Below are 18,329 nucleotides of genomic sequence, written 5' to 3'. Positions count from 1 at the left end.
GGTCACAGGGTAGCAGCAAGGATCCCCTCCAGGGGATAGGTGACAATAACAGCTCATGGGCTGAAATCGTCCCACGGGCATTTTGTGCCAGTGAAAGAAAGAAAGAGGAAAAATTGCTTGGGTAATGTGGTATTTTTACTCACCAAACTCCTTCAACCAGAGAGACAAATTCACCCAACCTGCCTGTCCGGACCTCGGGCCAGAAAGACAGCTTGTAATTGGGGAGAGGTGTCTAGAACAAAGGTCAGTCCACAAGGGGCAAAAGTAGGCCTGAAAATAAGACGCCTGCAAAGTTGCCTGCTTAGGGAAACAGTTATTCCTTAAGGAGTATGGTTAGAGAGATACATAAGGACTCTCCCTGCATTGTTAAACATTATTGCCCACTGCCTGAACAATAGAAAACAGCGGGAGGTGAGCTAGAGTAATAATTTCAGGTTGTGATTGTGACCCGATGCCAATTCACCAGGTCAATTCATGGCCCAAAACACTACAGAGAATCCTTCTATTCAACAGAAGTCAAAAATGACCCACTCACTAAGGACCCCACTCACTAAGGACATCTTTTAAGGTTTTGTCTAAAACGATCGCCCAGGCAGACGATCAAGAAACATCTGGGAAGATGACAGGGAAAGAGCTGGCCCAGTTGCCCGATGGTGGTGGTGCAGGTTTTATCTCAGAACTGAGGAAATTGCAAGTGTGGAGGGCTTAACGATCGCTAGTGTCAACAGTTACCAGGCACTAGAGGACATGGAAGATAGCAGAGAGGAAGGGCGACTAAGAAAAGGTGGTAGGAGGAGAGGCTCAATTAGTCACTACTGTTGGGTCTCAGTCCCAGCCACCAAGCTGTGTACCTGCTAAGGTTGATGTTCAAGCCCAGGCTACCGCTCCCATCCTGATGAAGGATACAACTCCTACAGCAACCTCTCCTACATCCACAGTTGAATCTATGTTGTTGTCACCGACAACTTAAATTGAAAACACATTTGCGATCTCTGAAACAAATCAGAGAGAAATTCAAGGGACATATGGGTGGAAGACAATGGGGAAGACATAGCCAGGGATATCAAAAGAGTCCAACAGAATCCATTTAAAAAGAGCACGAAAAAAAGTAAACAACGGAAGATCCTAGTAAATTTGCAAACCTACTCAGTAAAAGAGCCGATTTTATTAAAATCTTTGAAGCTGAAAACGTTGCAGGGAAATGGGGTTTTGTTTGAGATTAGATCTGGCATCTCTCAGGCTACTCTGAACAGGTAGTGGGAGTTGGGGAAGCGGCTAGAAGAATATATATAAAAAAAAGTAGGTGCAACTGCCCAATTAAGATTTGCTGCTTCACTTAAAGTAATGTTTAACAAAAAGATGCATAATTTAAAGCATCATAAGCAAGCTGATGAGCTGATTTAGGCTATCAAGACTGCAGTGAGATTTGCTCCCACTTAAATGGTAGGTGCAATGTGAGCTGCTTCTTCTTCATCCATAGGAATTCCACGTTCTGGGCACTATTGTTATATAAAGTAGGCTATGACAATTCTTTGAGTGTGCAGTTTACCCAATAATAATGAGTTTTATTTCCATTTAGTCTCCCCAGTAATTGGAACTCCGAAACACTGAAGAAAATGGGGAACATTGTTGGTGCCTTACAGAGTAAGACACTGCAAGCAATCCCAATGGTAAGTTTTCATTTCCAACCCTAGGAAGTATACACCACTTGGGTATGAAACTTTTATTACCTTTAATAGTAGCTTTACACAGTTTGTATTCCTATTTTATTCACAGACGGTAGCATATTCCTTTTGATATGGCAAATTTTAGAAAAATATTTGTAATTGTACTCCATTTAAAAAAAGGTAAAATCTGTTTTGCCTGCATTCCTTTGGGAGACCTACTATGAAGGTTTTATTTACAAATGCTAATATGTGTTCCTTGTGTGCTATGATGTGTTCAGTGGCGTACCAAAACTGGAAGGGGCCCCATGCAAAGAACATGGTGGCCCCCTCCCTCCTAACTCACTCAGGCCAGGTGCTGTGGTGAGGGAGCCCCGGGGAATTCAGGGGTACCAATGCACCCCAGGGCCTGCAGGGGCCTTTGTTATGCCACTGGATGTGTTATACTGAATGTTGAGCCAGTCGTTTTGAAACCTGGAAATTATTCCTGCAACAAGAGTGTGAAAGGGAGGTGCTCTGATATGAAGATGTGAAATGCAAACGTTTAACTCACTGACCCCACTGGCCTTGGAGGCACAAACTATTCTTGGAGGAGAGCAGGATTTACTTTTACTGTTCCACAAAAGACTCAGCTGATTCAGATCTGCACCTTCTAGTGGAGAGATTCTCATGCTTCTTAGAAGAGCCTTTTTTTAATTACCCGAGCAGTTAGGTGTTAGCTATCACTGCAATGCAGAAGGAACAACCCCAGGATAGACGTCAGGTCAAATGACCATGAGCTAGTAGAGTTGAATCCCACATTTAACCCTCAAATGCCAAAATACTTCCTGCAGTGGTTGAAATCGAATGGAAAATAGGCATCCTGGAGGGATAAAAACCATAACCAATTTTCTGAATTGTGGGAGTTAACTACTGCTATAAATTAATCTTTCTTGATTAATGTTTTTTTCAAAAACACAGCCCTGACATGGATAATGAACAATTTTGTTTGGAACCTGTATTGATTATGGCTCCGGCCTTTTCTATGGTTCCTTCATAAACAATGCCAGAAACTTGGTTTTGTTATTGAAACAGATGCAACTAATGGTCATTCTGATGAGATGCAGGCACTTGGGTTAGGAAGGCTTCAAACTAGCATGTGTCCTTGTTGTATGAGGACGAGCACCCAAGAATCCACAGTGATAATGCTCAAAGTCCATTTAAACTCGGGAACTGCCCTGCTTAGCCTCCCAAGTGTTGCCGAAAAGTGCTGAGAGAAGAGGCAACCAATGAGTTTTGGGCTTTTAAGACAGGGTCTTTCCAAGGCTCCAGTGGGAGTGACTGATCTTCTACCTCTGTAATATCTGCCTTTGCTGATCTTTGTGCTGTCATCGAATGACTTATGCCCTCTGTCAAACATGCTTGTGTTGAACACCTTTTCTTCAGAAAGTTAATAGTACGTTTCTTCATTTCCAGTGCAACGGGGTCAAACTCATGCTCATGCTAGTCACCCCTTAGCTTTCGGTCCATAAACAGTTTTCTCTGGGAAGGAAAAGTCAAGGTTGAGAAGAGGATCATGAAAGCAGAGTGCCTTGTGGGGACTCACCAGATATTCTTTCTGAGAGGTTCCAAGCGGATCAGCTGATTTAAATACATATGGTGATAATGTGGCGATTGTGTGAAAAATAGGAAGCAACTACATCATTGTAGCAGCTGTACCTTTTCCCAGCTTCAATAAAGAGGACCGGTACTCCAGTGAACGTGCACACAGGAACAGACATGTCAGTCACAATTTTTATAAGGAATCAATTGACTGGTGCACGCTAATGGTCAATCTGGCTCAAGCCTGGTGGCTCATACAGACGCTATCTCTTCGGGCTCTTCGAGTTTCACGTCCTCATCTGATACCCTGCCATTATTTATTTATTTAATTATTATTGATTTATTGTAGTGCCACTATCCAAAGCACTTTCAAAAGCAAGAAGTAACAAACAGCATAATAGAAGATGACAGAAAATGGGCACTTACCTAGGTACAACAGTCTCCCTAATACACTGAGAAAAGGTTCCTTCAGTAGTTTCCTGAAAACATCAAGAAGTTGAGTGGATAGAAATCAGGAAGTTATTCCAGAGTTAACATAAGCAGCTGGTAGTGTGAAGCATCAACAACTATACAGAGGTCTGAAACAGAGAAAAACTGGAAGTCTGAATAAAGGGCCCGAGTTGGGTGTAAAGAGAAATCAAACAACATAGCTGAGGTGGAGTAAGTGAATACAGACACTTAAAAGCTATAGAAAGATAACCGAATCTGAACTGAAATCTGAGGTGTGGCCAACGAAACTGAGCTTGATAGAGAGAAACACACGTACAATAGTCAAGAGAAATGAGAAGATAGATGCAAGAGTTTTGGATCGATTCAATCAGAGTAATCCGATAGTTTTGAAGGCCAACATGTAGCAAGGAACAGTAGTTAATTTGAGGGAAAAACAAGCACAGAAGCAGCAGTTTAAGTGAAGAGGTTAGAACGATTTCATTTTGCAGATATTATGGTGATGCTAGACACAGTTCTTGACAAATGGCAAAAATTTGTTCGGAAAAAGTCAGTGTTAGATAAGGAAAATTAGATTAATTTAGTTATTTCTGTCTTTAGTTGGAACTGTGCACTTCAAACAAGTATCAATTTCCTGGAACCTTCTCTGTCTCCCAGATCCAAGGTCACATTGTTGCAGATACGAAAAGGAAGTATTCAACATTCTTGTTTGCAAAGTACAGGATTGTGGGTCCATGTATCTGCAATTTTACTAAGTAATTAGTGGTAGCAGCGAAAACATGAACTAATATTGGAGAATAACTTGGTTTGAAACATTGGTAGGATTAACAATCATTGTATTGTTAAAAGTGACTTTGTAAAGTGGTAGAGTAGCCTTATGGCTTTTACTAGGCAGAATGTGTTCTTATATTATATTTGTACCTTAGAGGACATTGCAATGCACTTTAGAAAGTTAAAACTGGTTCCTGAAGAAAAAAAATATTTGAAAAGTATTTTCTTATAGTATGATTCTTGGAAATATGTTCAATTTTGGAATTATGGTATTGTAAGAATATAATTAATCAATCAACAAACAAATTATAGTAATAACAAAAATGGGTCCCTGTATTAAAAGATAGACGGACCCAAAATACATGTCAATCATTGAAAGGTAAAATATACTGTCTGCACATAAAACATGAAAATAACAGTAGCACTACAGTGAAAAAGAACTGTGCGGGCAATTACTTTAATTTTATTGTACCATTTTATTGTGCCAGTACTGGTGTATTAATCCTGAGAGAAAACAAACGACATGCATGAGTTATATTCAAATCGTTTCATGAAACGACATGACTCATGTTACTATTACTACCGTTTTCACAATAAATTGTTGTAGAATTTGTCACAAAGTATCTCTTAAGTGACTCAAGAAATATCCTTCCTGATCCATGACATTTGTCAAAGGATCACTGATGGTCAAAGAACCTTGAAAAGTGTTGCTAAATGTCCAATAGAATTATTAATCAAATAATACAGGACACTGCCATACATGACCCAGGTTTCCCAATTTGGCAGAACTATACATGTTTATGGTATGAAACTGTCCAAGTGTGCCATTAACATGTGATGGGCTAAGTAAATGCCGGAAATAGTCACCCAAAATGCCCTTAGAAATGGATTTGATCAACAAATCCTAAGCACCACATTTAAAAAAGACATAAAATTGCCAAATGTAGCAAGCCAATGGCCAGAAATGCCAGGAGCATATCCAATATTCCATGTACCTATCCCAAAGTATGCCAGATGCAACGCCTTTAAACTTACAATTGCCTTGAGTCTACCCCGCTTTTTTTTAACCAAATGAATCATAAATGCATCCTTTCAAGAACCATTGAATTGCTGACACATGTCACGCAAAAGCTCAAAATGAGCTAATGAACAAGACGTTGACCTTGAATATGCAATAGACTGCCCTAATGAAAAATGAAATTGCCATAATATATGTACCATGAAAATACAGTGGGACATGAAACCTCTTTTAAAGTGCCCTTGGCCCATGAGTAATGAACATAAACTCTTCAGCTATAAGACTTACTCTCCCATGAAACTGCATAGTTACATTTCTGTACTTGCATAATCAGGGTTAGGTGTAGGTTTGTGGGCATTCCAGGTTGGTTCGTCCTGCAAAAGTAAGTGAACACTCACAAACATGGAGGTTGCTTCATATGCAAGCAAGGTACGCTTCCAGAATAGGTGTAGTGAAAGGTTTATTTATGGGGAAATGCTTGCCAGGTGCAAAACAAGAAGCTTAAGTGTCTAAAACAAGATCTGCTACCGATTTACGAAAATAAATTTAATCCTGCTATAAATTCTGCTTGTGTACATTTTGAATTGTGATTACTCCTGGAAAGGTATGACTGCAATTGTATTTCAGGGGTACTCCACGGATTAATATAAAAGTACAAAATAGTTAAATAATCCTAGAGGTAACTGGACTCTATAAAATACCTTTTTTTTCCCCAAGGGAATATATCATAAACTCTCTTTATTTCTTATGCATATTCCAACTTGGTGGGAAAACAACCCTGGGCATCTTTGTTTTTATTGTTTTATGGTACATGTACAGTGTGTTTTTTCATCACATCAGCCATTATACATTATCATATGTGCTCTATCATGTTTTATTTTTGTAGTATGGTATGCTCCATTTTTCCTTATCTTGACCTTGTGGTGCTCACTAACTCTGTCCATAAATGCTCCATTTCAATTGGTGGTACTCTAACACGATGGCAGTGGTTGAAGGAGTTGGTGGCTTCAACTTATAAGTGTCATCGCAGGAGAAACAATGTAAAATGTGTGCATCTAGTGATAAAAATGCTTCAACATCATCCCTTCTTCTGAACCTAATAAAGTGACTTGATGCTACATGGCAGAGTTTAACTCTTTACATCATAGGACTATGAAACCTTTATTTGCACACATCAAATTATCTTTGGTAATTAAAGACTATCATTCCAAATGGCTGGAGATAAATGTTGTTGAACATGTAACCCCCAAACTGTTTTGGAATTTCTATCCTCTGTATTTAGTTTTCCAGAGGCCTTCCCATCCGCAAATGGTGCGCAAATTAATTCTACAGATAGGAAAGAGTTTCACAACAAGGATCACATCCATCTTAAAAACACTACCCTGCATGACCAACAATGCAACAACAGCGTTAATTTAGCCATGTTAGCTAACTTTCCATGAATACCTTGAAAGAAAGACTGTGAACGCAGCACATCACCACATGTATCGAAAGGTGCAAGTCTTTTTAGTTTGTTAAGAGATAGACTCAAGTGTCCATGGTGGCTTCGGAAGCCGTGGACTGCTAAAAGCACTGATCATATTTCAAAGAAAAACATATAAAAGAGACAAAGTGCAAACTAAGCAAATGAAATTCGCAATTTGCATGATCAGAACTTCAGAAATTTCACTACAAAGATAAAAATTGGCTATTTTGTCAGGATGAATTTGAAAGGGCATATTGTCAAGGGTTGAGGAAATATGAGGAGATTGGCTAAGTGGAACAGTACTAACATTACCTTGTTCAGTCGAAAGGTTTCACTCATTGGTGATGAATTTTCTTTTCTAATTGTGGGTAATCAAACTCTCATTAGTGACAATGTCATTGTTGAACGTGCTGTGGATAAACAGAATAATGTTCTGTTTGTTGAACAAATTTGCTCTTCATGAGTTTGATGACAGTCTCTCCATGGCAGCTACAGTTAAGTGTCATTCCAGACTTTAGAGTCCTTCTTGGAAAATTATGTATGATTAATATTTGGGTAATGTCCTGTTGTAATGTTTGAGGTTAATGTGAAGAGAGGGCTAATATGACGTGTATATAGCCGGTATATTTATTGATAGCCACATCAATCATTAAGTGTTATCATATATATTCTATGATAATATGTTGTTGTAACATGGCATGGTCCATTTTCCTTCTCTTGTCCTGGTGGTTCAGACCTGTGAGATGATGAAAGGGACTAAAGGCATTGGAATTTTTAACTAACAATGAATCGAGTTATCCCTTTTATTTCTTTGTTTTCATTTAGAAATTTTTTATACAGCGTGAACATGACCCTAGAGTATCAAAGTTCTTCACATGCATATAAAACTTCACTGGTTCATAATCAGATGAGCTGTGAGTAGGTTTATCACCAGTGACACACTCTGTCAGCTCAAGGGAGAGTGGCAGTTGGCCTTGCTCATGACTTTCAACATTAGTGTTTAAATCATGAAATTGTGTTTGTGTCTTGTCCAGTCATACAGATGAGAGATCTGTTTGTTAAGATCATCCTGTCTTGTTTCTTGAAGGCTAAAGAAGGTTCAGCCTGTATCTCATGTTGGATGGAGTTCCAGGTTCTTGGTGCCACCCCTTGAGAATGTGAAGTCATAAGTCTTCTTTTTTCTGAACTTCGGGTGTTTTAGCGCATAGAGCCTGCAATCCTTAAAGTACGGCTGTTTCTAGAGAGAACAAGAGCGTCTGTACCAACTATAAGAGAGTGTTGTGATGTAGGACTTTGTGTGTTATGCAAGGTATCTTCAGTGGAATCTTGGCCTCAAAAGGGAGCTAGTGTAGTTATTTTAACATAGGAGTGATGTGGTCATAGCATCTTGATTCTGTAATTGACATACCCACAATGTTAAGAGAAATCTTGAGTGAAGCAATGCTTTTTTGTGAAGTCTTGTGTTAATTGTGCACACTGGTATTCCAGTATGTAGACGACTAGGGACTGCACTGCTGTTTTAAAGTCTAGAAGGGGTAAGAAAGGTTTTATCTTCTTGTGGAGTTTCAGTTGGAAAAAGACTCCTATTGTGACTGCGCTCATGTGTGATTGCAGATTGATGTTTTTGTCTAGTGTTCCAATTAATTTAATTGACTCTATGATGACTGGTTTGCAGTTAAGTTGCCAATCCATTCTTTGGCTAGTGGAGAGCTATGTGTGGAGATTCTAGTAAAAATTCTGCTAGTATATTTCATTTTAGGTGGTTTGTGCCAGCTAGTACTGTGTTCTATCTGCGTATTGTTGAGTCTTCTGATATCTTCCAGAAATATCTGCATGTATAGTTGGGTGTCATCTGCGCACATGTGATAAGATACATTTGCTTGTTTGAAGATTTTGTTCAAAACAATTTAAACAATGAAGAAAAACAAGCTATTAGGTATCTATCCCAAGACTCAAAGATCATTGTAAAACCTGCAGATAAAGGTGGGGGGATAGTTGCACTAGAAGTGGAACAATATGACAAAGAGGTACTGCGATAATTGAGAAATTTAGAACATTATTGCACTTAGACACAAGATCCCTCTTCAGATTTACAACATTAGATCAACACTTTAACACAAGGTGCCCGAACCATCAAGTGGATTTGCAATAAAGAATTTTAGTTCCTTAATAATTGAAGCACTAGAACACCGGTTACGGGTATTTTCCCAAAAATCTATAAAGATAAAAAAAACCTGGGAGACCCAGCATCTCAGGATGTGGGTCTTTACTTGATTTTTTTGCACAATATGTAGACTTCTTTCTGAAACCTATAGTTTGAAAGACAAAGTCATACATTAGGGACTCAGTGGACTTCATTGCCAAATATCAAGGCCAAGCTGATACATTGGTTACATTGGACATCTTGTCCTTGTACACTAATATACCACAAGACGAAACTCTAGCTACCATGGAACATGCTTTGGATAATTATGACCAAAAAGACCTGTCCCTACAGATTTTTTAATCAACCTGGCCACCCTTTGCTTGAAAAAGATTTCCTTTGTGTTCAAAGATCAGTTTTTTCTACAAGTCAAAGGAGTGCCCATGGGGGTTTTCCTTTTCCCCAGAAATAGTGAATATCTATATATCCTATTTTGAGGAAAAGTGGATATATGGGGCCAACAATATATACTTGGCTAACATTAAATCCTGACACAGGTAAATTGACGATACCTTTTTGGTCTGGCAAGGGCCTATTAGTAGCCTAATAGAGTTCCATGATTGGCTCAGTCATCGATCTCCAGACCTGCACTTCAAGATGGCATACAGGAAAGAAAGACTGAACTTCCTTGACCTATGGGTATCTATTGATAAAGGTTACAATTATACTAACCTTTATACTAAGCCAACTGATTGCAACACCCTGCTCATTACAATAGCTGCCACCCGAAATCTCTGAAAGATAATTTGCCTTACAGGCAATTTCTGCATATTCGCATAAACTGCAGTGCAAGGAAGACTATTTCTACAGTTACACAATTCTTTGCAATAAATTGATTGAATAAAGGTACCCAAGCAAACTTGATAAACACTCTAGATAAGTGTGTTTTACACCAAAAGAGTCGCCTTTGTCTCCAATAGGCAAAGATACTAATATTCCTTTAACCTGTGTTCTTACTTTTTAAAATCTTACTAAGATTAAAAAGAATATTGCAAACAACATTAAGATGTTAGGGCCATATGTAGGAACACTTTTTCCCATTGACACAGAATGGGTAAAAACCTTTGCTACATCTGGCCCTTAACTTCTTAACAGATCCTGAAACCATTATTTTCTTCTAAATGGGGCAAAAATTTAAGACAACATCTTGTGAGGGCAGCCAGGAAAACTGAGCCAAAAGATCTCACTGGACTCCAGAATTTGCCCCCTCTAACAAGACGTACACATGCAGTCAATTTTTAGCATGCAGCTTCACCTCAAACTCTAAAGAAATCATATTACTTGTAGCTAGACACAAACAACAGAAACTTCCCAATTGCAACACCAAATATGTGGTGTATTGCATTTGGTGCACTTGCGATAAATGTTAAATAGGCCAAACCACTCAGTCTATAAAAAAAATCGTACCTTGCAATATAGACCAAGTATCCGATGCAAAACAGCAGGGCACCTCTAGTTGAACATTTTTCTGCTGAAACACACTCTGAAAATGACCTGGACTGGTCAGTTGTTTTTGTATCCCTACTGGACAAACGCAGTGGAAAGATGGAATCTTTGCTGCTTCAAACTGAGGTAAACTTAATTGTCAAATATTGCACTTATGGAACTATGGGTACTGTTTAGACCCTAGAAGGTCATTTTTGTTGACTTTACTAGAGCTACAGCATGTACAGCCTGCACTTCATAATTCATTGTAGAACGCACATTTCAGTCTAGCAATGTATTTTTTTTTATGAATTCACCTGTTCTCAGTTTATCAGAACTTTATGCTCAGAAGTCCTATTGGACCCTGTACGAGACTTGTTCAAAATCAAAGTGATGAGGCATATATACTTTTTTGAATCGAGGATTATAAATTGATGTTTCCATGTTTGTCATTTTTGCTTGCAGACTATAACATATGCCAAAAGAGAACATTTTGGGATTGTGTTCTTTTCTTTGCTTCAGTGTAATCCCTTGTATACAATATATTGTGTTTTACCCCTTTTAACTTCACTATCTTTTAATTAACTTCATACACCTCACGGTCCTATATGACCCTGCTCGATTTTAAAAAATGTTTGAACTTATGCTAATTTATGTTTATGTCACATTCCTCTGTGCTAACATCTTTTAGGTGAGGAAGGCCTTGCAATAGTAAAAAATGAATTTAAGAGTTTTTCACTACCAGGACATGTAAAACTTAAAAGTTCATGTCCAACTTTTTAAATAAACTACACCTTGTCCCCTGGGCTGTTCAAGGCCTACCTGGGGTGACGTATATGTATTAAAAAGAAAGCTTTGGGCCTGGCAAGAGGTTTATTTTGCCAGATTGAAATGGTAGTTTAAGATAGCACACACAGGCTGCAATGGCAAGCCTGGGGCAGGTTTTACTGGGCTACTTAGGTGGGTGACACTATCAGTGTGCTGGACCACTAATAGCATATAATTTACAGGCCTTGGCTACATGAGGTACTAGTTTACTAAGGACTTGCAACTAACCTAAATGTGCCAATTAGGTACAAGCCAATTCTACCATGTTTAGGGGAGGAAGCACAAGCACTTTAGTACTGGTTAGTAGTGGTAAAATGCACACAGTCCTAAGACCAACAAAATCAAGATCAGCAAATACAGGAGGAGTAAAGGCAAAAAGTTTTGAGGGAAGACTGACAGGTCTAACAGTGACTTGTATGCATTAAGAAGGGAGTTTTAGGCCTGGCAAAAGGTTTATTTTGCCAAGTCCAATTGGCAGCTCAAAACTGCACACAGGCAGCAATGGCAGGACTGAGACATGTTTAAAAAAGCTACTTACAGGGTTGGCACAAACAGTTCTGCAGGGCTACTAGTAGCATTTAATTTACAGGTGGTAAGTACATGTGGCACCATATTACTAGGGACTTATGAGTAAATTAAATATGCCAACTGGGTGCAAGCCAATATTGCCATACTTAAATGAGAGAGAGCGGAAGACTTCACATCTGGTTAACAGAGGTATAGTGCAGAGTCCTAAGGCCAATAAAACTAATTCAGCAGAGCAGGAGGGGTGAAGGCAAAAAGTATGGGGGTGACCATGCAGAGAGGGGCGAGTCCAACAGTCCTCATCGTAGAAGACTGAAAAGTCTCACAGTTCAGCAGTGTGGTCGTACCTATTCATATTTCTAGTGTCTCTGATCCACTGCCTCAGTTTAACCTCTTGTCTCTTTGCCTCTGCTTTGGAAGCTGTGATGTGGAATAGGCGATTTGCGGTTCTGGAGTCTATGCATAGTGCTGGAGATAAGTGTAGTGTTGCTCCTTTGTTGTGTGTTGATCGTGTGCATTATTGTACCAGATTATATAAATTATGGAACAATTTTAATGCGTTCATGTGGGGATCCTTGATTTTATTCCAATATAAGTTGAAGTCACATAGTAAGATTGAGTTCGGGTGTCGCAAGGTTTGTACTGCAATTGTTTCCAGTAGTTGCTCAGTAAATGTGTCTTGTTGTCTCCAGAAGGGTGGTAGATAATGAAGAGTCGAAGTCCACAAGGACTTCGACTCCTCTATATTCACAGGAGGATAGGTTTTCCATATGGAAAGGTTTGATTTATAAGGTTGAGTGGTGAATCCACACATTGCTCCTGCTAACCTGGTCTTAGTGTGCAGTCTTATGATGTTCATTTCTGACAGATCTGATTAAAATACCATCCTCTTAAGATTAGCAATTACCCTACTGCATGTGGAGTGAACAAAGTTCCCATTCCATAGTGCCATCCTTTTTAAATGCACTTTGTTTTTAGGAGGAAGTCCATACCTCCACTTCAAAGGACTATTGTTTATCATGCATTTTCTGATCTAGCTTACGGAATCTCCTCTGCAACTTTGTTTCTTAAAATCACTCCTCAGCAATAATCATCCTGTTCCTAGACTTGTTGCCATCTCCTCCACTTAACTAGCAAAGTCCCACTTAGTTCGCTTGTGTGCTATCTGTGTTTTGGCCCCTAATCCTACAGCTGACTCACTGATTTGAATCATCCACCCCCATTGCCAACAGTGCATGCTGCACAGCATTTTTCTTCATCTATGTTGTCAGGTAATGTAGCCCTTCTGCATAGTTGTGCAAGACTCATGTTGTCGTCTATGGCCCTCATTAAAAGTTTCTTGCAATCTCGTACCAAATCCATAATGGTTCCTGGGCTGATTGGGATTATGAGCAATGCGAACACACTGCAGGTTTCCATACCTTTTTCCAGAAATGCTGGCTTCTCGAAGCAGCTAAAAGGTTTGGGTGAAAATCCAGGCAGACATGAGAAATAATCAGAGGAATCTGATGTGTCATATTCCAGTTTTCTGGTTATTCCCCATTGCTAAGTGGACACTCAGGGGCATATTTATGAGAGGATTGCGCCTAAGGATTGTCACTAATTCTGACATTCCATCAGTGCAAACCTCTCAAACAATTCTATGAGGCCACACTAAGCCTCTGTGAGTGGCTTTGAATGGCCTTGCAGATATGGAGTAAGACAAACCAGCACACGCCACTGCATTGCCTTATTCTGTGCCAGGGCGGCATTCCATAGGCGTTACAGTGGTTTTCCCCAGATTTACCTAATCACATGAACCTTGGGAAGTGCCAAAACTTTACACCTCCCAGGGCAGGTGTAACAAGGAGAAATATTTGTATTTCTCCTCGGTTTTTCCTCTTTCTGTGTGTGATGCATTCTGTAGTAAACATAGAGGAAAACTCTACTTAGGATTGTTTTCATGCAGGAAGGTGTCCCTTACTGCACAAAAACTATCCTGCATGCAATGCAGACTCTCTTGCACCTTGCTGCAAGGGAGCCTATGTTGGTGCTAGGCAACCAATTATGCGCCAGGGCGGGGAGAAAGACCAAGAATGCACTGTATTTCATAAATATGGTGCATTCTTGCCCTTTCACATTGGCATGGGGCAGCACAGCGAGAAGACTTGCTGCACAGCCCTACGCCAGTTCCCCATAAATAAGCCCCTCAGAGTCCAACTTCTAATGGACCAGTGTTTCTGACCACTGAAGATACCATTCCGGTCAACACCAGTATTTCCTAGCACATTAATGCTGGAGCTATTAATGGGCTACTCATAATGAGACCCTATTCATGTACTGAGGTCCACTTCACATGTATCATTATCATTACAATGAGACAATGTTAAATACGTGCTTATGCTGCGTATACCTGACTCCCTGTGTTCTTTTCATTTATGTTCTGTAGCAAGAGAAGAAGGCATTTTTTCCTGGATTCTTAAGTCAACTGAAGAAACAGAATAGGCAGCTATTCACATCTTGCATAAAACAACTTCAATTGTCAGTCTCAAGCTCAAGAGTGAAGATGGACACAGGTATTTATTTATCTCATGTTTATTATTTAGTTTTACATCCCACTAAATTCAATTTAAAGATGTATTTAGTGTTAAAAGGTATTAAAACATATACACCTAAATCCTAAGTGTGTTCAGGAGGCCAAGAAAGAGCCACAGAAACATAAAACTGGTAAGCTTTAAGACAAGGGGAAGCCACTGATTTGGAGTGTCATTTGTATTACCCTTCATACCTTCGACGAGGCACCCATTGCATTTTGAAAAGGGATGCTACCTGATGCAGTGCTTCATTGTAAGAGTTTTGAAATGAAAGTGATGGCTATTGTGTTAGGGTGATGGAAAGAAGAGCAGTGATAGAAGGCATGCTTGAATTTTACATTAATTTATTTTTGTTCCGCCTCATAATGTAAAAGATTCTACCTATGAGTGAGAGAGGAGCAGTGAGCAGCAGGTGCAGTCATGATAGAGGCTGTATTTAAACAAGAGGAATGACAAATAAACCAATCATAGGGTATCAGAGGGTATCTAGAAGTCCATGCCTGGCACCAGATACTGCCAGTCCTGGTATAGGGTATTTATACCCCCTAGAAACTCACAGGCATGGGCTGCATGTAGCGACCCACAGGCGTCGGCTGCATGTCCCATCCAGTTGCGACTAGTGATAACCTTCCATCAGACACAGGAGAAACACTGCCAAAGTAAGTGCTCTTGTGGAACTACTTATGAGCAGTAATGCTGATCACATTTAACTTCTTAAGTAGTGGTGCTCATCTCTTTTGTTTGCTAGTGAGGAGTACTGAGGTGCGTGACTTATTTTGTTCTGTGCTCATACGTTTGTTTTAGATATTGAATAAAAAAATAACCATTGAAAGCAAAAGGTGACATCTTGGCCTTAGTCTCAAAAAGACATACATGTCTGCATGCCTAGGCATATGGCAATGCATTTCAAGACAGAGGACTCTACATCAATGCTTCCAAACTTTTTAGTTTCATGACCCAACTTTTAAAATGGCAAACTTCAGAGACCTACTCTGCTTTAGTAGACAATAAGCCAGGGCCATTTTGTAATGTAATAACAGCAACTGTTTGTAAAACTTCACAACCTTGACCATGCTCTTTGATATCAACTGTGGCCAAGATATTGATCTGCCTATAAAAATGGCATATGATGAACGGCACAGGAGTCTGGAGCACTAACACTTTTCACAGTAGGGTAGTGGTCTGTGGCATCCATCCACTAAAATCACAAGGCTCTGTAAAATCTTGGTGTTGATGAACAAGTTACTTAACTTCAGTAATGCCTTATCTGGTAGAGGCTCTCTCTAGCTGCAGATTCCATACGTTAGAATGATCCCCAGGCATCAGACTGGATCTAGAAACTTTTAATGAGTGGAATCATTTTGTGTAGTATGTGGTGTCGTTTGGCTCTGCGTGGCATTGTCGAGTTGCGCACAATGGAAGTGACGTGTGCGGTGAAGTGCCACCTCAGCAAGCTGACAGTAGTTTCTTTTCACGACTTTACACACCGGAAGCGCAAAGCCACAAACAAAACTGACCACTGGTATTCCAAGCTAGGGCCCTTAAAGAGGAAAACCCTTTACTCCAAAATCCATTCACAGAGTGGGGTGGATGAGAGGGATGGTAAGGCATCTTCGGCAAGATAGAGTCTCTACCAGATATATCTTACCAAACATAGGTAACTTGTTCATCTGATAGATATCGAGCTGCAGATTGCATACCTTAGAATAAATACCCAAGAAGTCCCTCCCCAGGGGTGGGACTGTGATGAGGATTAGAGTAAGTAGTCCTATAGGACCAAATGTGCAAAGTGACCATCATGCTGCAGTAGTGCTTCATGAGCATGTGCAAGGAAGCCCATGTTGCTTCCTAACGGATAACGAGGCCAGGAACTCTGCAAGCTAATGCAGTGTTTGCAGCCTTGTCTGGGGTAGAATAAACTTGCAAGCCCTCAGGAGGTTGTTTTTGCCCAATGTGCAGCAGATTGTGATGCAGAGCACTAGACATTGTGATATGACCCACTTCTGCACTGCCTTCCATTTCTTGGCCCAGAAGTACCCCACGAGGAGTTGCTTATCCACACGGAACTCTTTTGTGTGGTCAAGGTAGAACGTCAACGCTCTTCCGGGGTCCAACCAGTGGATTCTTTCCTCTTTTCTAGTGGGGTGAGGCAGAGCACAGAGGGGAGTTGGCACTCTCTTTAAAAAGAAAGATGCTCCAGTCTGAAAGACCAGCTTGCCTGGGTAGGTGGTAAGGCATGGGTGATGTTCAGGCTGTGCCTGTAACTCACTGACAGTCCAGACAGATGTTAGCACCAACAGATATGTCATTTTGATGGCTAGGAGGCTGAGGGGACAGTTGTAGCAGCTCAAAGTAAGCACACAATACAAAAGTAAGAACTAAATTCAGGTCCCACTGGGGCATAATTAAAGGCAATGGTGGAAACACACGCTGGAGACCTTTTAAGAACATATGTACAATAGGGGATTTAAAGAGGGATGGCTAGTATGGGAGCTGCAAACATGCAAATATGGCAGAAAGATAAACTTTCAACACGCCCAAAGCAAAGCCCTTCTGGGCCAAGAAAAGAATAAACAGAAGAACCTGAGAAAGGGGGTGCAGACAAAGGGGCATTATATTAGGCTGTGGACCATGCCACAAACTTGCTCCAATGGCAGGCATATCCCGTCTTGGTGGAGGGACGCGTGGTTGCCGCGATAACACTGCAGACTTCTGGAGGAAGGTTGAAAGCTGTCAGCTGTTGCCGCTCAATCTGTACACACGAATGCAGAGCATTTTCAGTTTTGGGTGCAGAACCCTGCCCTGTTTCTGAAACAGAAGATCGTCCCATGGAGGCAGCCTGATCGAAGGACCAATGCTCATGCTCTACAGCTCATGATACCGTGCCCACTCAGGTGCCACAAGAATGAATTGGGCTCATTTTTGATCTTGTTGTGAACTCTGGGCAAGACTGGTATTGGCCGAAAGGTGTACAGGAGGCCGAGGTTTCCAACAGGAAAACACATGTCAAGAAAGGGGGGAGTTAGAGGGCTGGCCCTCATTAGTAGCAGAGCTGACACAAGGACAGTGCTCTGGGTGCTGTATGTTTAACACTACGTGGTACAATAAGCAGTAGCATATAAATATTGCAATAATGTATAAAAGCAGAACATTATAAACAAACATAGACTCACTGAACGCGGCGTGGTTAACACATGGCGTGCACCAAGCGCTGCATGTTTGCCACAAGGAGAGTGCTCTAAGCGGCATATGTTTAACACGGTTTGATAGTATCAGCAGATATGTGTTTATTGCAAAACCCTATGCATAAATGCGTATCTCCATCGTAAAATTGCGGTGATTTACTGGGTGCGCACACACGTGTGCTATATAAATTGTGTCGATACCACACAGACAAGGCCACATAGTTGTAATAATAAATGTCCCAATGCGAAAAAACATTTGCATAACAATGAAACATGTTTTTAAACATACCGTTATTTACGCGTCCAACAGACAAACATGTTCAAAATGCTGTATTTCTTTTTAAAAATATATATACTGCCCACCACAAACTGTAATAAAGTTTCATTTTTGGGCTAAGATTCTAACTTCATGTTCATATCATGGATGCGTTTTTTAGTCCAATTTGCTTTCCAACGTTCAAACTAAAGTTGTATAAATCTGCAAAAGTCGCATAAGGAGAACATATTTCCTTCTTAAGAGAGGTCAATACAACAAAAACATATAGTTCAAAATAACAGCACAAGGAAATAGGTTTTACTCAGCTAGGTTAACATACAGCGTGCACCAAGGGCTACATGTTTCACACAAGGAAAGTGCTCTGGGT

General features: G+C 40.2%; 1 protein-coding gene across 1 annotated transcript in view; it reads left to right on the top strand.

The window, feature by feature from the left end:
• LOC138262378 (uncharacterized) overlaps positions 1–18,329 on the top strand; it is a 269,900-nt gene that overhangs the window by 176,418 nt on the left and 75,153 nt on the right. Inside the window, exons 30-31 of the mRNA XM_069212276.1 lie at positions 1,580–1,670; positions 14,356–14,482. Of these exons, the coding sequence (XP_069068377.1) occupies positions 1,580–1,670; positions 14,356–14,482 (218 nt within the window). The remainder of the gene's footprint in view (positions 1–1,579; positions 1,671–14,355; positions 14,483–18,329) is intronic.

The sequence above is a fragment of the Pleurodeles waltl genome, chromosome 10 (assembly GCF_031143425.1).
Source record: "Pleurodeles waltl isolate 20211129_DDA chromosome 10, aPleWal1.hap1.20221129, whole genome shotgun sequence".
NCBI lineage: Eukaryota > Metazoa > Chordata > Amphibia > Caudata > Salamandridae > Pleurodeles > Pleurodeles waltl.
The sequence above is the reverse complement of the archived record's forward strand: the minus strand, read 5'-3'. Positions and strand labels throughout refer to the sequence as shown.